This window comes from Peromyscus leucopus, chromosome 5 (genome assembly GCF_004664715.2).
Source record: "Peromyscus leucopus breed LL Stock chromosome 5, UCI_PerLeu_2.1, whole genome shotgun sequence".
Taxonomy (NCBI): domain Eukaryota; kingdom Metazoa; phylum Chordata; class Mammalia; order Rodentia; family Cricetidae; genus Peromyscus; species Peromyscus leucopus.
This window is the reverse complement of record NC_051067.1, coordinates 88,354,789-88,377,663: the sequence shown is the minus strand read 5'-3', so window position 1 is coordinate 88,377,663 and position 22,875 is coordinate 88,354,789. Positions and strand designations below refer to the sequence as shown.

At 39.9% G+C, this 22,875-nt stretch overlaps 1 protein-coding gene across 9 annotated transcripts in view; it reads left to right on the top strand.

Annotated features, from left to right (window-relative positions):
* The window catches only part of Inpp4b (inositol polyphosphate-4-phosphatase type II B), a 726,443-nt gene extending 709,832 nt beyond the window's left edge, over positions 1-16,611 (top strand). For 8 of the 9 annotated variants that reach the window (XM_037206136.1, XM_037206137.1, XM_037206138.1 and 5 more), the window contains one exon: positions 13,802-15,178. In XM_037206136.1, the coding sequence (XP_037062031.1) occupies positions 13,802-13,976 (175 nt within the window). In that variant the 3' untranslated portion in view covers positions 13,977-15,178. Of the gene's footprint in view, positions 1-13,801; positions 15,179-15,212 lie in introns of those variants that run through there. The other variant, XM_037206141.1, reaches the window with a different exon arrangement.
* The last annotated feature ends 6,264 nt before the right edge of the window (positions 16,612-22,875 follow it).

The window sequence follows — 22,875 nt, the reverse complement described above, 5'->3', positions numbered from 1 at the left end:
ATGCATTTCTTCTGCACACAGCCCCAGTCCTGTGCCCCTTAGACTGCTAATGAGCCAGTGTTCCCCCCTTAGCGTTCTGAGCCTCAGATGAAAACACAGAGGCTGGAGGAAGAGGGCCACTGGGAGTCTCTATTAATGCCACCAATGTGAGTGGAAGAAAGGCTTTAAGGAATTTATAGGGAATCTAAACAGAAGAGGACTATAGTGGAGGGGGAGGGCCAGGGAAAAGTACGCCTTTCCAAACTTGCCTGACTGTCTTACTCAGTTGAACACAATAGCTGATCCAGAGTGTGACTTCTGAATGATGTGCAGCAAAGCACTAAGAAATAGCTAGGAACAGAATCAGTGGTACCCATAGACTTCTCCTGGTAATTCTCGAATGAAGCTGCTGCAACAACTTATTATTTTAATCAGAAAAGTTAGCTCTGAGCAATTACCACAATTGGCTCCGGGTGGTATTTTTACTCTTCCTGATGGCCATCTGCTTGGCAAGCAGCACGGCCATTTCCAGCATTACTGTGGCACATTGTTTTAAGTGGCACAGATGATGGTTCTGTTGGACCCGGGTGATCATCTTCAGTGTTGTTACAAAAGGGCACAGAGAAAAACAGAAAATGAACTGAGAAAACACTGCCTCCTCTTAGCGCTTACCGCCGCCCCTTCTGCCGAAAGTTCTCGTCAGGTGGGTGACCGTGTTTATTCACTTCCATTCCCACAGTGCATCAGCAGTCAGGAAGAGATGGACAGGAAGTGAGGCCAGGCTAAACAACCTCAAAGCCCAGTGACACACTTCCTTCAGCAAGATTCCACCTCTTAAAGGTTCTAGAACCTTCCACATCAGTGCTACTAGCTTCGGACCAAGTATGCAAGCGCAGTAGCCTCTGGGGAGCACTCTACAGTCTCCATCCGAAGCGCAGCATCTTTCATGAGAAGGAAGGTGTGACGTAAGCTGAGTAGCAGGCACCGAGGTGAATGTTGGCCTTGTGATGCTAGCTAGACACTAACTGGATGTAACAGCAGAATTCAGACATGACAGCTAGAGACACAATTTTAAGATTCATCAGCATAACATAAGGAGAAATTCAGGGACCATTTTGAAATAAAGTAGAAACTGAGTGTGGCACATACCTGCAGCCCCAGCATTTGGGAGGCAGAAGATGAAGGATTGAGGCCACTTAGAGACCAGCCTGGTCTGTAATGAATTCCAGACCAGCCTGAACATAAAGGGTGACCCTGGCTCATCCATAATGAAAAGAGTGCTGCCCTACATCCCTCATGCTTCTTCATTAATACATAAGAGACAGAAAGAAAGAGATAAGCAGCCTCGTGCCTTCTCAGGACATGCTCTGTTTGCACACACACAAAAGACTTATGTAGGGGAGAGAAACAGAAGGTAACTTTAAAATTGCTTTATTTACTCATTTTTACTATTGTGAAAGTGCTGTGTGCTTTTGTGTAATTCTCACAGAAATCCTGTGGGAGACGTGAATGTTCTCATTTTAAAGGAAGAAGTTCAGACTTAATGGAGTTAGATAAGAAGAAGCTGCGCTATTTTCTCTCATGTTCCTCCTGCTTATGTTTTTATATGCACTGTGCCCTGTTACCAAAATCTGCCTCACATCCCTGGCTGCTGAGAAAAGACAGTAGGCTCAGTCTAATGACATGCATGGCATCTGGTTGTATCTAGAAGTTTCAGAAAGAGCCAGAGTGAGGCAGCTACAAGGCTGGGCATCCTGCTCCCTCCAGGGAAGTGGGGTAAGGACAGCCATGCCCCATTACTTTCTGCTGAGGTTTATCAAGACGGATAGAAGCCTGGGGGTTTGACTATTAATTGGGAGTATATCATTATAAACTTCAGGAGGTTATTAATTAGAGGGTGACCCTACAATGGTTGACATTTGAAATAAATGTTAGCAGTATTTTAGTGACCACTCTTAGGTCCGTTTCTTTGGATCAATTAGAACTAAGGCATGTTGTTGGAGTTTCTTTACAAATGAAATCATAATTACATAGTTACTAGACAGTGTATATCTCTATGTATGTACCCTTTGCTTTGCAGAAGTACCTTATTTATTTTGTCCACTAAGGTGTAATGTATTTGGGGTTTTGTTTCTTTGTATGTGGGGTGTGTGTGTGTGTGTGTGTGTGTGTGTGTGTGTGTGTGTGTGTGTTTGTGTGCAGGTGCCCATGCACTCATGTTGGAAGGTCAGAGGAGACTATAGGGCAGGGTATAGAACTCTGGAACTCCCATGAGCCTTAGCAGGCCTCCTTGTGTCTGGCCCACCTGCACTGAGTACTGAGGTAATCGGCACATATAGGCACGCCAGATGCTTACAGAGTGCTAAGGATCTGAACTCAGGCCATCACTCTTGGGCAGCAAATGCTTTTCCCCACTGAGCTATCTCCTGAGCACATGTTTCTTTTTAATGTCTTTGAAATAGTGGCAGTGGACATTTCGGCTCATCTCTGCCTAGAGAAGACAATCTCTGATTTTGTGCTCTGGTCCTGCCATGGGTTTTGCCTGGCACTAGAGCTTGGCATTGCCTGCACCCGTCTTCAGTTTGACCCGCCTTTCCTATCTCCTGCCATCGAGCGTCTTCACGTCACTGCATCCAGTCCATCCTCACATACGCGTCTTTGGAGAGCATGGCTGAGCTCTCCAAAGCTCATGGTTTAGCCTCCCTTCCACATTCCACAGCCTGTCCCCTGGGTGCACTCTTTGCCAGTTCACAAGATCCTCCTGGCACCAGCCTCCGTCTCTGCATCCTCTGCCAAGGCGGTGCTTTGTGTGTGCTCTGGCCCTCCATTTCTCTCCTCCCTTTTCTTCTCCTGTTCCCTCAGCATTCACACATCCTGTCACTGTGCACTGTCCTTCCCAGTGGAAACTTCACATTTCCTCTGTCACGAAAGAAGGCAAATCTATTTAGTCCAGGCAAGACTATACTTTCAATACTGCTGAACATCCCCGGGGCACATGCTTTAAACTCCAGCCTCAAAGAACATGAGGAAGAAGGAAAAAATCAGCCGGGCGGTGGTGGCGCACGCCTTTAATCCCAGCACTCGGGAGGCAGAGCCAGGTGGATCTCTATGAGTTCGAGGCCAGCCTGGGCTACCAAGTGAGTTCCAGAAACCCTGTCTCAAAAAACCAAAAAAAAAAAAAAGAAGGAAAAATCGAGAGCAAACCTCAAATGGATACATCAAATTCATTTCACCATTCCTTGTATACACCAAAAATAACCTGCACATTGACCATTAGCTTTTTATACACACAAAACTTACCAAAATGTTTCTCCTTGGTCCTTTACTCATTTATAGTATTTCTTTCTGGACCTGATCCAAATGCTCTCCTTTCTAAAGTCCAAAGACCAAAACCAGTTATACTTAAAACTCCTCATGCCCCCCCATTCTGTTTCTTTTACAGTAATACGAAAGTTTAGACTGTATATATGGTCACTCCTGCCATATGTTCACAAATTATAACTCTGAGGGTGTGAACTTTCTTTTTAAATAATCTGTACACACCCGAAGGTATGACCGCCAAGTGCTTGCCACTCCCAAGAAGGCATCATCTGCTGTCTATGTATTTTGTGAAACGAAAACATCGAAACAGAACCCAAAAGTAGTATCAAGGAAAATCAAATTACTTTAGCTAATAGGTCAGTTTTAGTTCATTTGAATTCTCAAAATTGAGACAAAATAGATTTGAATGATAACTACATTGCTGCCCAAATAGAAGTTCAACCTGCTTGGAATTCTTCTAATTTTCCTTTGACCTGTTATATCTTGGTGAACTGTTCCTTGTGCTTTTAGGAGAGAAAACATGACCTCTGGAACATTGCATCTGCCTGCATCTGAGTGATCGCAGGACACATGTCTACAGGGACTCCAGTCACGACAGGAAAGGGATGCAGATTATTTAATAAGAGATGGGCTTCAAAGTCTCTACCATTGCTTGGCCATGGTCTGGAGATGACATTTCCATTTTGGTCATCTGTAAGGAACAAATAAAGCATAGAGAAGGAAAGATAGTTCTCTCATGGAAGAATGAGTTGCATACATCTTTCTCTGCTTCACACACTTCCTCTTCATTCCAAGGATGCCAGAAACACTGCCTAACATAGCCTGGACTACTGTAGAAATAAAATTGTGTCTTCCAAGTCACTTCCTTTGAAGATTTAGAAATACTATTTTTACATTTTTTTTATTTTGATGCATTCATCTATGTGTGTGTGTGTATGTGTAGGCACATATATACATGAACACATGTATGCACACACACACACACACACACACACACACACACACACACACACACACGTGCCCACATGGGCCAAAATAGCATAATGGATCTCCTAGAGTTGGAAATGATGGTGGTTTTGAGCCATCTAACATGTGTTCTGAAAATCAGGCTCAGGTCCTCTTCAAAAGCAGCAAGTGTTCTTAAGCCTGAGTCATCTCTCCAGCCCTAGAACAGAACTGTTCTTAAAGTTCAAATGCTAACATTACATTCTGAACTCACTTCTGGAATTACATTAGAAAGAAGAGATTTTAAATATGGCTGGTGACCCTATGGCTGGCCATAAAGGCTTCCCTTACCTCTAGGTCAATAGAAATTACCTTTTCCTAGATATAATTTAATAAAATTGAATATGCATTTAAATATTCACACAGTTGTTATGTAGTTCTGTTCTCTTAATATTCTAACAATAACCCAGAAGTTTTAAAAGTGTTGGAGGATCATTTGTCATCAAGTATATTTGTATGTGTGGTACAGACCTAGCATACTCATTGAGTCTATCTGGAGTCATCTAGTCTCATGAATCTTGAGCTAACTTGAAAAAGAAAAAAAATATAAACAAACTTCTCTCTTTACTTGAGACTATGATATAAATAAAATATGGACCAGAGAAATTATGTTCTAAGGAAGCTTTCCTTTTCTTATTGCATAGAAGCCCAAGGGTGGCTTTAGTTCCTCCAGTATTCAGTGTTTAGATTCAAACTGAAGATTTCTTTAAAGTCTTTTTTTAATGTGAGGGTATTTGGTTCTCTGATTGCTTGTAGCATTCCCAAAGCTATCATGGGTACCCAGCATGCATCACATTTATTTTACACTAATGTGACTATTTAAACTCTTATACAGTTTGAAACTGGGGGTTAAAACATGGTTCTTTGTAAGTGTTGATTCATAAGTGACTATTGAGTCAAATAAAGCTCTTTAAGATATTGGCTTTAGCACTGAACAGTCCTATTAAAAAATGGGCTAAAGAGCTAAACAGAGAATTCACAAAACAAGAACTACAAATGGCTGAAAGACATTTAAAGAAATGCTCAACATCCTTAATCATCAGAGAAATGCAAATCAAAACGACTCTGAGATACCACCTTACACCTATTAGAATGGCTAAGATCAAAAACACCAATGACAACCAATGTTGGAGAGGATGTGGAGCAAAGGGAACACTCCTCCACTGTTGGTGGGAATGTAAACTTGTACAACCACTGTGGAAATCAGTATGGCGGTTTCTCAGAAAATTAGGAATCGAACTACCTCAAGACCCAGTCATCCCACTCTTGGGCATATACCAAAGAATGCTGATACATACCATAAAGATACATGCTCAGCTATGTTCATAGCAGCACTATTTGTAAAAGCCAGAACCTGGAAACAACCTAGATGCCCATCAACGGAAGAATGGATGAAAAAAATGTGGTACATATACACAATGGAGTACTACTCAGCAGAGAAAAACAATGAAAGCATGAAATTTGCAGGCAAATGGATGGAACTAGAAAAAATCATCCTGAGTGAGGTAACCCAAACCCAGAAAGACAGTTATGGTATGTACTCACTCATTGGTGGATTCTAGATATAAAATGAGCAATCAGACCACAACCCATAGAACCACAGAGGCTATATATATATATATATATATATATATATATATATATATATATAGCATGGAGGTCCCTAGGACGACTGTGGCATATAATAAATTTCAGTTTTACTCAATTATTGAAAAAAATAGCCAAATGAATGGAAACACATGAACTATGAACCAAAGGCTGAGGGGCTCCCAGCTGGATCAGGCCCTCTGAATAGGTGAGACAGTTAATTGGCTTGATCAGTTTGGGAGGCATCTAGGCAGTGGGACCAAGTCCTGTGCTCATTGCATGAGTTGGCTGTTTGAAACCAGGAACTTATGCAGGGACACTTGGCTTAGTCTGGGAGGAAGGGACTGGACCTCCCTGGACTGAGTCTACCAAGTTGACACAGTCCTCGGGGGAGGACTTGTCCTGGAGGAGGTGGGAATGGAGGGTGGTCTGGGGATAAGGGGAGGGGGTGGGAGGGGGAGAATAGGGAACCCATGGCTGATATGTAGAACTGAATGGTATTGTAAAATAAAAAATATATATCAAAAAAAATGCACAAATAAACCACAGACAACTAATAAATAATACAAAATTGAAAAAAAAAAAAAAGATATTGGCTTTAAAATAATGGGTCATAATGTCAGGATGGTATTTCCACAGCTCCAAACTTAAAGCAGATGATTAAATGTGTAATGGTCTCGGTTTGCTGGTCAGAAGAAAAGTTTTTGTGTTCAATTGTTTTTAATTTCTGATTTTTCCTTTGGGGAGCCTGAAGTAATGTAGCAGTTGAAGAAACACAATATCAAATAGCAAAACTCTCAATGAATAATTGTCTCCACAAGGCAAGCAAGGCATCTGAATTTTCAGTGCAGAGTTCTGAATGATTTGAGAGAATACCGGTGGTGAATGGTTAAGACCTTCCGAACTGTCAAAAACAGGAAAAAAGAAAATATTATCGAGTCATGTGTGCTGTGGTTTGTTTGAGGAATGATCTACTCTTGTAGACAGCAGTGCATTTAAAAGTGAGACATGTCTTTGACTCATTCCTGTTCTTATCTTAAGTGGTTCTTTTGACAGGGATTTGGGGATTATTTTATAGCCTTCATATTCAACTGCCCTTAAATGTCTGATCATGTGGCATTTCTTCTGCAGACACCACTGAGATTTGCTTTCATGGTGATACACAGTCACTGCTAGCTATCACTAATGGCACTGAATTGTCAGGGTGCCTTGAAAGAGAGCCACTAATTACTTACCATAATATCCTGGTGAAACAATTGCTGATAGCATCCTTCACATTTTGTACAAGCAGAGTTCTTAAAAATCCATTGGTGTCCATGATGAAATGTCCATTCATGCTATATTTGGCAGGAATAAGGGAGGTGGTTCCAAGACCACCTGTCTGCTCTGTTGCACATCACCACCTTCACACCTCAAGTAGCTCCGTGGCCAGACCATTTTGAATTCTAGCTGAGTAATATCATGATTATATGGGAGGCAATTTTAATGCATTACTCTAATCTCTAGAGATAGAAGTTAATAAGCAACAAATTAATTTGATTCTAAAATTACCCTTCCAGAAACAAAACCCTTCGACTTAGTAATGTTGACTTGGAAAGCATATGAAGCATTCAGACTGGAAAATATAAAGTGTTTCTTTGAGTTTTGGGGTGGGGTGATGCAATCTGATCTAAATTAGCACTCTGAACTTGGAGTAAGGACCATTATTAGAAAACATTTTCTCACCCTTAGTTTTTCCATTTTCTTTTAGTCTGAGTGCTCTATTCCTCAAGTAGTATCTATTTATAGGATCACCTCAGTAGGAAACAAGGCACTTCTGTACTTGATGCTCGTGAATTGTAGATAGCATTTGAACCTGAATTTGCAATCAGAATGTATCATGTGCACTGCAATAAATTGATAGATAGGTAGATACAAGATTGATAGAGGATGATGATAGTGATGATGAAGAGAACGAAGGAAGAAAAGGAATGAAAGGAAGGAAAGAAAAGAGAAAGGAAGAGAGGGGCTTTTCAATAGATGAATGTTCTTCTATGGGAGTACTAAAGAAGAATGTCAAAGTTGCAGAGATAACCTTCACTTTAAAACTTGACAAGTCAGAAGGACATATTAGTAAGGATGATATTTATAATTACAATTATGTAGTATTTGCATGGGGGAGATGGAACAGAGTCCGCAGAATCTCTCGTGCAAAGCACAGAGTCCGCAGGAGGCTAGTCAAGCAATGCTGCACAAAAGAAGCAGGGTATCTGGAGAGCATCACGGACCAAGCACACAGCGGCCCTGGGACTGATAACTCCAGTCTCTTTAAGGACTAAAGCCAAGTTCCCAGAAACTGAAACCTTAACTTCTTCAAGGTTCCGGCCCTAGCCCCAGACTGGCCCTGCCAAGTCCAATCCTGAGTAAGGACCAGAACTAGCTTCCTTTTGTCCTTCCATCAGGGCCTGTGAGAAAGCCTTGGATTGGTCCAGCTGCTCCTATTTTATTTCTTAAGGCCAGATGAGTTACTGGTGCCTGAATGTTTAAAAGACTCTAAGTTCTGTGAACTTCACAACCAGTGAAGGGACAATTGATACAGGTAATTTAGCAGTGTCTCTCATTTTCTGGAATAGAGGAAGTCCTGTTTAGTACTATATAAGGGAGGTTGACATAAGCAGTGAGTCCAAATGATAAGATTCCCCATGTTATAGTTTTTTTTTTTTTCCTTTAAGTCTCATAGACGATCCCACTGTTCAGAGGTAGCTAATAGCCAAAAGTCAGTTGAAGCTTTTTCTCTGAACATTATAACAGGATGTAGCCAATGAGGAAATCAAGGAACTTATCTTCATCCAGACCAGGTGGACAGCTCCAGGACAAGTCAATCAGCACTCTAGTTCATCTACTCAGAGGCAGAGTTCTTTTGAACCATGATGAAGCATGCACCCAGGAAGGATTACCATTCTGTAACCAGGGCACCAGATTCTCACTGCAAACTGGGAAATGTCCACCAATGAGGAAACATGTGGGTGGTTAGAAACTGAAAAACTTAAGTGAGAAATGAATTGACAATGTATGAGAAAGTATACTTCAGATTTCTCACAGACTCCAAAGTCATAGGCCATACATGTCATTCATACAGAAGGACATATCTGTATTGAATCACCAATGACAGACAAAAAAGAATGATTGATGAGTCCCCAGTTTAGCCAAAGAGAGCAGTGTAGTGCCTCATATGAGAAATACACAAAGGATCAATTCCACTGGTCTGATATATTTATCTTTATGTGATATTTTAATAGTCAGTCATTTTTAAATAAACCTTGATTTGATGTACATTATAGTCAGTTTTGTTTGTAACTGTTAATCTTAGATCTTATAAACTTTAATATCATACACATTATCTTTAAGCTTATCATCTATATGCCTACAGACCTTACTAGAACATTTATAACTTATAAATGTACTTCAGTTAGTTTACTTTATAATTATGGATATCTCTATCATTATAAATAAATCTTCATTTATTAAAATATTTTTTTCTTTTATCCCTATAAAAATTTTATATTTAATACCAAGAGATTTTATAGCTATATAGACAAGTCCCCCTCACTTTTTATATAAAATTGGCCTAGAAGGCCTTCTTGGAGCAAATGTCTTTTAGTGAGACTAAGACCCAGCAGAGCCCATCTTGGCAGTAGCTTTGAGATTTGCTGTTTAGCTCTCTTTGTTGGTGTTAGTTATATATCATACTTAGTGTTATATTATATCATATAAACCATCAAAATAAAAACAAAATACTAAAATGATAGCATCATATCTTTTAACGTAAGGAAGCTGAACTAAGGTAGTATACAGAGGCGATATAATTTTGTGTGTGTTTACTTATTTGTTTGCTTGTTTTTTGTTTTTGTTTTTTTAAGAAATGAAGAAAAGCCAGGTGGTGGTGGCACATGCCTTTTATCCCAGCACTTGGGAGGCAGAGGCAGGTGAATCTCTGTAAGTTCCAGGTCAGCCTAGTCTACAGTGAGTTCCAGGACAGCCAGGGCTACACAGAGAAATCCATCTCAAAAACCAAAAACAAACAAACAAAAAAACCAAACAACAACAACAACAAAAACACAACAAAAAAAGAACGAGTGAAGGAATGAATGAAGGGGGAAGAGAGAGTTAGGTTTCCAAGTCTCCCTAAGGAATGGTAACAGCTCAGGCCAGCTTTTACTTTTTATATTTATCTATCTGTTTCTCCTCCTTTTCCCTGCCATAGTCAGAGGCCAGTCTGGCCCAGGAAAGGCGGCAAAGATATACAGAGAAAATCCGTGCTTGAATATGAAATGGAGGGCCAAATCCCAGATGTCAGGGTCTGTTTCTGGCAGCGCTGGACGCTCTGCTTTACAAGCGGGGGCTCATTAGCCCGGCAACATCCAAAGTTGAGCTGGTAAAAGCCGATGTGTGGAATGAAAGGAGCGAAAACAGAAAAGACACTTGGTGTGGGAAATGTTCTAGACCTTCTGTCATGGTGAAGTTGTCCGATTCTGTCTCAGCCCCTCAAGCACTTTTGCCCCACCAGCCCTGCTTGGGACCTAGCTGCCCCTAGCAGGCCTGCTGTGGGGAGACAGGTCTCCCAGGGACCCATGGGTGGGCCACTCTGCCAAGGAGCCCAGTGCTCTGTTGCCGCCTGAGCGGGCTTCCAGTCCACTCAGCTTCTGCCACTGTGTTTTGATTGCACTCCCTTTTTTCCTGCTGTAGTGGAAACCTCAAGCATGCTTCTTTTTTTCCCCAAGTATCAGGGGGCTCAGGCTCCGGCAGTTTCCCCAAATGAAGAGCAGAAGGCTTTAATAGGAGACCTAATAATCCTGCATGATGAAAGAGGAGGGGGCTTACCTCAGCTAAATGAGACAGGGCCATTTCCGGGGATTTTCAGACTGTGTCAACGGAAGCAGAAACATTCTCCTCTCCTGGAGAGAGGCACCTTGAAGGGAAAGTAATCCAGAACTGACCCTGCTTTCTCATCCTTGAGGCCTTTTATCTCTAAAAGGCGCTCCCCCACCATCTCAAGTCTGGGAGTCTGTTTCGGGGTATAGTGATCAGATTTACAGGACTATTGAATCATAATTGAGTCAACTTCATGCTGTGGGTCTAAACGATCTCTAATCAAATTCTATCATGCAAATTAATTATAGGAAACTCGTGGCCTTTGTAGGTGGTATTTTGTCTTTGATATTTACCTACACATTTCTGTCTACAGTTTATAGGATCTTCTTCAGGGAACCAAGGGCAGAGTTTTAGAATGAAAGGAAAGAACTTCTCTAACAACCGTAGCAATGCATTACAAAAAAAAAAAAAAAAAAAAAAACAGAGAAAGAAGGGAAGGAATCTAAGACAGTAGTCCTCTGCGAACCTCTGATCTAAAGGAAAAACTGTGCTCTTAAGGATTCTACTATCCCATGGCTGGAGAGATGGCTCAGAGGTTAAGAGCACTGGACTGTTCTTCCAGAGGTCCAGAGTTCAAATCCCAGCCCTACATGGTGGCTCACAACCATCTGTAATGAGATCTGGGGCCCTCTTCTGGTGAGCAGGCATACATGCAGACAGAACACTGTATACATGATAAATAAATCTTCAGAGAGAGAGAGAAGGAGGGAGGGAGAGAAAGAGAAAATTCTGCTCTCCCATGTTTTACTCTGATGCTTGAGCTTCCTCCTCCAGGCTGACTTCTTTTATTTATCTATATATCATGGCAGCACTTCTTCTTTCTGTTTGGATGCCATTTTGACCTGGACCAGCAGGTCATTCTCCTTAGCCAGAGGACCAGGAGATCAGAAGATAAGGAGATAGAAGACAGAGAAGATAAAGGTTGAAGTCAGGAGGTCTTACTCAAGCTAGGTCTTATACCAAGTAAACCTAAGAAGTACAGCACCTTATATGCTGTTTCCAGGAGATAAATGAGGCAGAGTTAGTGCAGTCCCTCATACAGCGGGACAAAGTCAGCAGAAGGTTATCAAGCAATGTCCACAAAGGGAATGAACACAGGGTACTCCAGAGCATTACAGGCAAAGTACACAGCAGCCATGGGCCTTATAAATCCAGTTTCTTCAGTGTGTGTGTGTGTGTGTGTGTGTGTGTGTGTGTGATAACAAAGTAATAGGTACCATGAACTTGAGAGAGAACAAGAGAGAAAGTGCGTGACATGGGATGGGTTGGCTGAAGGAAAGGGTGGGGAGGAATGGGAGAATTACATTGTGATTTCAAATTTTAAAAAGAAACAACAAAAAGCATTGACTGCTCTCGCAAGAGACCTGGTTTCTGTTCCAGGTATACACATGGTGCCTTACAACCATCTCTGGGTACAGTTTGACTGCAGTGAGCAGGCTTGCTCGTGGTGCAAATATATACATGCAAACAAGCACTAATGCACATAAAATAAAAAGAGACAAATCTTTAAAACGTAAAATTTGGGCTAGAGAGTTGCCTCCAAGGTTAAGAATATTGATTACTTGCCCAGAGGAGCTGGGTTCAATTTCCAGAACCCACATCATGGCTCACTAATATCTGTAACTCCAATTCCAGAGATCAAACACCTTTTTTCTGGCATCCCAGCCACCAAGTATGCAAATGATACACATATATACATGCAGGAAAAACATACAAACACGCAATATAAAAATATTTAAAAAAATTAAAACAAAAATAAAATAATCTAGTTCACCAGACATTTAGGGGGAAGTGGAACAACTAATCAAATTCTTGTAAACATGAGAACATGAATTATGCCAGTCCAAAATTACCTCCCTTTTGTTCAATGACTCGCGTTTTTCAGATCATCTAGCTGTCTCTGGTTACAATGCTTAGGTCTTAATGGGCAGGGAGACCAGGCACATGACCACCAACTCAGTGTTTCAAATGTCACTCTGTGAGCTGATTGTGATGGTTATCAAATGTGACCCCTGTGGTGTCAGAACCTGGTCAAAAATCAGTATAGGAAGTTTTCAGGGAACGCACATGCTTAGAAAGGGGCCATGGCCGAGGAGCCTATGTACAGTCCACTCCCATACGTTGACAGCCCGTGACTGTGACCAAATACAGGAGAAGCTAATAGACGGGAAACTGCTTCTGTCCATTGACTATAATGAGATTTTGATTATGTGTTTTAGATTTGTCATAATTAGAACTGCCTTTAAGTAAAATATTTTTCTCTTGCACAGGACATACGTGATCTGAGAATCTTTTCTTTCCTGAAATAGAATTGCTATATGCTTCTGTCTGTTTTCAGCAAACAGGGTTTAGTGATAGCTTTGGCCCTGTAAATAAGATGAGCTGAAGACAACATGATTTATGAACTGAGCTAACAGAGGGCTCTGCATGGGATTTTCTTAAACTAATAATATGGCTGCCAAAGATGACATGCCAGGTGCTTCAGTCCTTTCAAAGACCAAACCATGTTGAGAAATCACTTTACAACTTTAAATACATTACACAGATACAATACCAAAAGAAGGTATATTTAATGTGCCAAACATATCCACTTGTCTCCCAAATCCTGTGTTTCATTCCATCATGATTCCATTTCCCAATGGTATATTTATCAGATCATTTTATATGAACTGTCCCATCATTTAATTTTATTCACGTAGTCTTGTTTATTCAGTGCCATTGTACCCACCCAATTCCTCCTTCTGCATGTAGCTCTGTCCTCTCTAAGTATCACCATCGTGCTGTTTCCTCCAAAAATCAAAGGAAATATCCTCTTAAAAAAATGTTTGTCCATGTAGCACAGAGAAAAAAATGTACAGATGCAGAGGCTGCTTAGCATAAAAACTTGCGGTGCACATGTACTGCATAAGGTATGTGTGTGTTTTCTCTAAGGTTACGTTGGATGCTCTGCAAATGCTGTTCTCTTCTCTTCTCTCCTCTCCTTCCTCCTGTCTCACAGCAGACAAACCCAGGGAGCCTTGAGCGAATCCGATGACCCCGAGACAGGCTGTCTAACTGACAACAAGCCGACTTCTCGACACTTCTACCCTGTCGCCCTGCTTCTCGTCAGCTCTCACCTGCTCGTTGTGTGGCTTATTTTAAGTCTTGCATTACTCCTAGCCAAATACCAATAAATTTTATGCTGTGTTCTTTCCTTTTCTACAAACGACAATGGACTTTAATTCTGGGGACAATGTTGTAATATTTATACACTTTCAGATTCACAGAATTTAAAAAAAAAACAACAACAAAAAGGAAATGTTTGAATTGTGGTTTTGTTTGTTTTTCCTAAATCCTAAAAGGCAAAAGTACTATGCATTAAGTGAATTATTTTGCTCTTTTGTTCACGGAAAAGTGTTTTCCCACTGTTAAGTAGCTAAAGATGCGTTTTAAAATTACTGTCTTTGGAACAAGACAAAAAATAGAATCCTGAAAGCTTGAAGTTCTGAACCTCCCCTTCCCATTTCATTTATTAGAGAAATTAGGACTGACATTGTGCACCAGTAAAACCCCGGAGACAATCTGGGAAGCAGGAGGTTACAGACTTTCTTTCCACTGTGCTAACATAGTTGCGATCAGCTGATAGAAATGTGTCCGTTTTCTTACTCTGTTCCTCCTCGGCTCTTATTCATTGCGGCATTTAACCTTCTTGTGTCAAGTAACTTTATGGAAAGAATGGCTATTTTTGTTTTGTAATTAAATTGACCTGTTTGTAACTATTGTTTGGGTTGATTTGGCTTTCAGACTACTTTTCTATTTTTCTTAACAAGGTCTCATCTGTGTCTTGCTGCGCCATTTTTAGCACCTGTGACTTTTGTACCGTGGTTGAGGAGCGCTCCTCTTTTGTGAAGCTGGCGTTTGGAGCAGGCTGCCAAAAAAGACATCTGCTCTCTTCACTGCATAGCTAAAACAACAAAGTCAAATAGGAACAGAACCTCCTTTTAAAAATCTATAGGGCCAGACTTAATAAATTCAATGCCTTATTCCTAGAGCTGCATCCTTAGGGCTACATGTAGATTTTAATGTGTTTTAAGGGACCGGTAGTTAATTTGTGGAAAAGTTATACAAAGGCAGATATATTTATGAAACTAAAGCATAGCTGTATTGTGGAGCAAATTATATTTAAAGAGTTTATCAAAAGTTAAATATCTGTTAAGAAACTTAATCATATCTTTCCGAAGGCAATAATGGTATTGAGCCTGGCCTAGGATTTAATTTTGTAAGATGTATCATCACTTGTGGGGAAAACAATGTAGAGTTGAATCTTTATTATTTTTACTTGGACTGTTGCTGCAACTCTGCATTGAACAAATAAAGCGTATTTATTTATTCCGTGTTTCATGAAGTTGTACTTCTTCCCCTTTCACCAGAGAAGGATGCCGCATAGAGAATGTACTGAAGAATATCAAATGCAGAAGGTATGCTTTCAACATGCTCCAGCTGATGGCATTCCCCAAGTGCTACCGACCTCCAGAAGGCACTTATGGAAAAGCTGACACCTAAGTTTACCAACATGGAAACAAGCAGGAACACAGACACACTGTGGAAGATCTCCACCTCTGTCTTTTTTGTTTTATGTTGTTATGAGTTTGTGGGGTGAGGCGCTCATGGGTGTTGCTCATACCAAAACCAATACTTCACTCCAAAAGTGACCCCGCACTGCTGTGTCCTGTCTCTCTGCTCTCCCTTGTGTTAACTCTCACTGGTTGAGGTTAGTTCAGAAAATGCAATTCTGTTTGAAGTGTATTTAAATAAACCATGTCCTGAGGAAACAAGGTTGTTCCCATGGTGCCAGAGGTAACTCAGAGAATGTCAAACTCCATCTAAGCTGTAGAGAGGAGCAAGTAAAGGTACATGACAATAGTTCAGACTCTTGACTCCAGACAACCTCACAGCCTAGCTTATTGGGCTTTATAAAACATATATAGTAAATGCAATTAGGTAATGGTGACCCTTGCCCTTGATTACTGGCATGGTTTGCAGATATGTTTGCACACATCTTTGTCACCCAACTCAGATGTGATTCCACCTTCTAAGCTGTACATGAAAGTGTGATTACAGCCAGGAGCTATAACACAAACTATGGATCTTTGAAGAACTATAATATGGGTTGAGAAACCCACCTAGGGATAGAGCAGCATAGAACCTTTATCTCTGTCCTGGGAAAACGTTTTAAGGAACTAAAATTTCAAAGAAATTTAAGAATAGTGTCTGTTGGTGCCCAAAATGAAAATCCTCAGCAGCGTGAATTTCATTTGGAAGAATTCACAGACGTGAGAGACATATCTATACGGTGTTCCCTGGCAGTCCTCTTAGTGTGAGTTTGCGGTCTATCATAGGTCAATATATGTAGAGTGGAGAACCCTATAACATACATGAGCCATAAACAGTGATACATTTACACAGTATTTTTCAGTTAATCGAGATTTCAAATTTGTCCTTATTGTAAAATACCACCATATGTAAAATCACTAACATTCCAGATTAGTGGCTGTCTTAGAGGCTGACTACATTGTGTAAGACCATCATTCAAAAAAGTGGGTAAATTAAAGCAGGTCACTTAGATGACTGCAGAAGAGCAATTATGGCTACCCTTACCATCTGACTTTTTTAAACTTCCTAACCTATGACTTCTGTCTTCTGCGGATTGCTACACTATGTATGAAAATACACAGAGGAGGAGGGTCAAATAGAAATTAGGTTTTATCACTGGAGTTGATGCTTGGTAAAGTGATATGAAAAAAAAAAACCCTGCATTTTTCCCATTTTCACCTGTGGGAAGTACTGTCCAAAGCTGCGTCTCCTCTAAGGACACTAGAGGTTTCCTCCACAGACACTTCTTGGTCATCACTTCATTCAAGGGGCTGTATTTCATGTCTTCACAAGTAACATGATAGCCATTTGCCTAAGATGCTTGCTGTAAAGGAGTTTTAGGTAGGTCTCTAGTCCTATGTTGAGTTTTTCAAAAGGCTGAGAACAGCCAATGACCCCCTGAGGCTTCTACATGCAACTACTCATTTCTTATTTTAGCTAACGGCCTGTGCCTGTTGCCAAAGCAGTTGCCAAACTATTTGTAGCCTTTAAAATGGGAAAGTTGCATCTAAATATGGAAATAATTATCCTAGTGTTCTGAGAGCTAGTCTCCATTTCAGTGATTTAATGTAATCTGTTAATTGATTTTTGACTAGGTGGTAGGATTTGTGGTTATTCTCATTACTGTATTGATTTGAGATAGAAAGAGTTGTGATCACAGGAACTTTGTGTCTAGCTCTGAGCTTTTCTTAGTGTCTGAACTGGTGATATGCATCCCAGGACATCTTATATGATGTTTGTAGCTCATAAATATTTTATAAACAATAATAGTTTATATATTTTTATAGATTAACCATCTTAACTCAAATATGCTAAATATTTATTAACTGGAAAGCCAATAATAAGGTTTTCCAGTTTTGTATGACATTTCATAGGACATTTTTTTTCTTTGTCAACAAATGCTAGTACAGAAACATGAAAGGTGGACCTGTCTACACTGTACATGCAAACGAATTCTTAGTCATTGACAGCACTGTCATCATTTCCTGTGGGAACAGAGGATGAGTAGAAGATCTCACCAAGAAAATCCTCATTTCCTACACATGATCACTTCTCCAAATGCACTAGACAAGCACTTCATGACTCATCATTACCAAGACCTTTCTCAGAATCAGAGTCGCCCTTGTACAAACACAGGTTTGTACTCACGCAGTTCTATCAGCCACTGTCATGCTGTGCTATCCACGTTTTCACTGAAAAGCTGTACCGCGGCCATATCTAGGGAGAGCGCATTGAGGCAAAGAATTTATCAAAAAAATGACATTTCTAAACAATGCGGTCTTCTTTCCCACAAGTAAGATTTTCTCCTAATCTCATCAAATGCAAGTATCAATTCTGGATTAACTATTTACAGAGCCCTAGCAGAAACATATTAAAAGTACAAAAAGACAAAGCCATAATTATTACCCAAAGGTCCAGAGTGTGCACGTGTGCTCTGGACAGTTAAATATATACTTGAAATATCTGATTGAAACAGGGCCATATTTGGGTACACCAACTCACTGAATTCCCACCTCTGCTTTTCTTCATAAATATTGCCTTGAGTTTACCCACACACTGCTTAAAATATCTTCTAGTTGCTAACATTTTGGTCAGTCTGGCAATGCAGCAGGGTCCTGGTAACTACATGATGTAGCTGATGAATTATATAAAATTAGGCCATGCCTCAGTCAGGGCCATGCTCCCTATGGCCACTAACCACTCATAATACTAATGCTTCTGACAAACTGGGAAGCCTTGAAAGCTGGCATTGACTGGATGGTACACCCACCCTTTTGGTGGTTTTCATAAAGTAGAACTCAGAATGGTAAAGGGGGAAAATTGAGTTATTTTCCTAAGCAAATCAAATCCCTCCCTCTGTAAAGATGCTATGCCAAGAGACATTCTCTCGGGTGTCAAAACTGGTGGTAGTTGACTCACAGGAATGATGGAGCTTTCAAGAATTGTACAAGCTGGTTGCTGCACAGTGTCTGGCTAACCATAAGATATGAACTGAGTTTATTAAAAGTAAAGATGACAGTCAAAGCTTATAACTTCCTGGCTTTTCTAAAACCAGATTTTTTCTTTTTATTTCTCTTTTTATTTAAATATTTTTCATTTTACATACCAACCACTGTACCCCCTTCTCCCTTCCCTTCTCCCATTCCCCCCACAGCCCCATCCCAACCCCATTCACTCCTAACAGAGGGTAAGGCCTCCCTTGGATAGTCAACACAGGCTGACATACCAAATTGGAGCAGTACTCAACCCCTCCCCCATACATCAAGGCTGAGTAAGGCATTCCAACATAGGGAATGGGCTCTAGAAAGCCAGTTCATGTACCCGGGATAAGTCCTGGTCTCATTGCCACACAACTGTCACCCACATTCAGAGGGCCTAGTTTGGTCCCATGCAGGTTCCCCAGCTGTCAGTCCAGAGTCTGTGAGTGCCCACTAGAGCAGGTCAGCTGCCTCTGGTTTTCCCATCATGGTCTTGACCCTCCTTGCTCTAATGTAATTGGCTCTGGTGGTTCTGTATTGCACAAATGCTGTATTGATAATATGCAATTGTGAATCTCCTGAGTCCACACAATGTTGGTATCTTGAAATCAGCCACTGTGGGAACATTTACACCACAAAAACTGGCAAAGGCTATAACCTAGACTATTTATGTCCTGAAATACCAGCTGTTAGGCATTTATCAACCAGTACATGGCTCTGTGCCACTACGACCTTTTTCTCCCGAAAATAACAAATTATTGGAAGGAGGTTATGATTATTAGAAAGGTTTTGAATGAAAGTAGTTTTTAATCAGATTATTATAATTTTATATTGGATTTTGTCCACTTTAAGGAAACCTGCATGTCTATACAGTAGAGTGGAAACATATTTTATTTATATTTGGTTATTTAATTAGAGAGATGAGTTTAAAAATTACCAATAATGTGCTGCAAGTGACCCTTAGCAAAATAGCCTTATTGTAAATAATACATCCGGACTAAAGTCAGGAGAATGTTAAGCTCATCATAATATCACTAAAATACACTCCATCTCAATTTCTAAACTGATGGTGACAGCATTGTAGAGAGGAAAACAGAATCATACCACTATGTCCGATGTTTACTAAACTGAACACAGTTGAAACCCAAACTGTTTGATTAAATACATTAGACTCTGGCAATAAATATGCTAAGACAACCAGATACAGCTATTTAAACCCCAAATGGCATATTACTTTAGTTCAATCTGAGGTACACATTTTGTAATCTTTTATTAACTAAATGAACTTTTTGGGGGTGTTCAAGGCAGGGTTCCCTTTTTAGCACATGTTTTAGAAACTTGTTTGAGGCACTGATCAGCAGTGTGGCCGCAAGCAAGCAGAGAGGGCACAAACATCTCTACTATCTAGAAGCTTGTATACAGTGTGTACTACCCACAACTGAACATGACATTCAATTTTCTAAAAACTTGCATGATTGATGGACAGATTTAACATAAATTCGTATTCATTTAGCCCACTTCCAATTGTTTAAGCTATGCTCCCATATTTATGATATTAGCTTTTTAAGTAAAATGTCATTGTAGAGTTTATCTTTTCTTTCTCTGACAGCTTGAAATTAGAAGGTTTTTTTTTTCATTTGCATCTTTCCACACAAAGATGCAAACTATAGCAAAAAACTGTCTTTAAAAATAGAAAGATAAAAATCAACATTTTAGATAAAATACAATGAGAATTGTATGGAATTAAGGAACAGGAATTTGTACTCTGTCTTTCTGAGCAATGGGACATGTCAGTTTCTCTTTGAATTTTATTTCTAAGACAAAAAATACATCAATTATACTTCTGATTTAAGAAGACCAGAAAATGCTAACTAAAGAAAGGAATGTATATAAGATGATATTAACCCCTCAAATGATGAATCCAATACATACTCAGGCATATGTATTCAAAGAAAAAGAAAGTCCAGACTTTAGCTCCAAAGAGCATGGGCATTAACGTAAATGCAACTTGTAAAAATGCTTCAGTCTACAAGCTATGTGCTGTAGGTACACACCAGTATACTCTGTCTCTCAGTAACAGCAGTATTTAAAAGAGGGAGATATATACCATTCTGCACTGGAAGAATTTCTACAAACATTTAAAATTATTCCTATGTAATGAAAGGGCACAATATAACAGTATGTCTTCCCATGACGTTGTTCATCAGCAGACTCTAGAGACTCAAATTTGGCCAATATGTCTATAATATCTACATAATTTTTGGAATTATTGTATCACTATCAACATCATAGCTTCTCTGTGTTGAAGCACCCTCACACTTTTCAAAAGGCAGGGCTGTCATTTGTCTGCACAGGCCACCCTTTGTGCACATGTGTTCTCAGGTGAGCATTTTATCTTTTCATGTAATGCATTTTCAGAGTCTTGTGATATTCATTTGAAAGGTCAGCACTTGCTTTCTTTTTATGTTAAATATATATCCTACATGAACTAATAATGTGTTTTCCTAGGAAATGAGCCACAAATAGATAGATTGTTTTATATTAACATTTGAAGAAATATCACATTCGTTTTATTTTGTGTAATCATATTCATTGTTCACTGTGTGTATATTTTTGTTGAAATAAATATGGTTTTATTTTTATGTTTCTGTCTTTTTCCCCCATTATACATTATTTTTTATTTTTATCCATGTAGCAACATTTAAACATTATTGAAAATAACAAAAGGATAGCACAAATAACATTTCAAGGAGAATAGACCTCACTTCTGCTAGACCACAATAGCAATGCATGTTTTACATTGATGACTATTTAATCTAATTTTCCCGGCAGAGTGGGCTTCCATGGTCTAAGGGAAGCATCAAGCACAATCCCCAAACAGAGTCAAAAACAGCTGTGATGATTCTACACTAAGGAATCATCAGTAATTATTTAAAAATTTTAGATGATGAATATATGTAAGATAGATTGATGATGATAGACAGAATATAGATAGATAAGATAAGATAGGGTAGGGTAGACTTAACCCACTGAGTCCAATTAGTGCTGCCCAATGTGTGTGTATAAGGTCATCCTTCAGGGCACAGGCAACTTACCAGTGGCCACACTCTTAAAAAAATATGATTCTCCCTCCACAAGTAGCCATCCTCAGCTCCCCAGCTGGGAGTGAGCAAATCATTAATCTTTGTTGTCTAGATTAAATGTAGAGTCATTTGAACATATCAAACTAATTCTTTTTCTTAGAGACTTCTTCAAGCTGTTCGTTTGTGCTTCTTTAGAGCAGATAGCAATAGAAGACAAATTCCAAAGACATTAATTTAGATCTTTTTGCAAAGGAATTAATCAGAGGGAGCCTCAGGGCATATGTTAAGAGTGAACTTTTACCGTCTGGTGTGTTTCAGGAACATAGCTGATACAGCAGAGAGAGTATTCCTCTTCTGTGAGCTCATCACCGTCAGGACGTGTTCTTACTAATAATGCATCTTTCTGTATCCGCACAGGAAAGGTGCTGGAGGTAGATGTAATGTGAGATAGCCCACAGTCCATTACAGTAAAATGCTGCCTACTAGAGAACTGGAGAATGGCCTTATGAAATAGTCCTAAACATCCGTGTGTGGGCCCTTGGATTCTTACAAGGGAATGAAATCAGTCATGATAAGAATACCACAATGGACGCAGAGAGACTGTTCTGGGACACTGTTTTGATTTGATTGGAGAGTGGATTCAGGAGGAAGTCTGGGTATAATTGCTGTTGGTCAAGTCAACACCTGTCTGTGCCAGTGCAGCAACCAAGACATGGTTCTGTGGCTCTGTCCACCTGTCCATTTACTGGCAAGCACCAAGTTCTCTCTTCTCTTGATTTTGATAAAAACCATGGGTTAAGAAAATTTCCTTCAATAATCTTTAAGTCAAATAGTGAGAGATGGGGAAAGTCAATTGGAGTAGGACACTGGGGGATGACCCCATCTTGCTAACATCACACATACCTTCCTGTACATGAGACTTTACTCTTCAATGTGGTCCCGAGTTTCAGAACTGTGAACTGTGAAATAGTCAGCTTCTTTGTCCTGGAAAGATGGCTTCTCCCCTCTTCATTTGATCATAAACTTCAATCAGTTACCACATCCTTGGTGACAGTTAAACCCATCTGTAGTTTTTATTCCTTTTTAAATGTCCTCAGCCCCAGTTACTCTGTATCTCCTGCCTTCTGTATCCATTTCCTGCCTCTAATAAATACCCTAAATTCTAGGTGAATTCTTCATCTTCGCTCAATTTGCTCTCCCTTCAGGTTCACAGCTACTGTTTCCAAGGAGAAAACTCTAGCACAAAGCTAAGGAATGTGCATTTCTGAGTGGTTGTACCTAGAGAGAAACCATCAGTCCCCTGTTCATTAGATGAGGGCATATGTCAAGCTACTTAATGTTTCTATGTCTTCACCTTCTTACGTATCTATAACATGAGG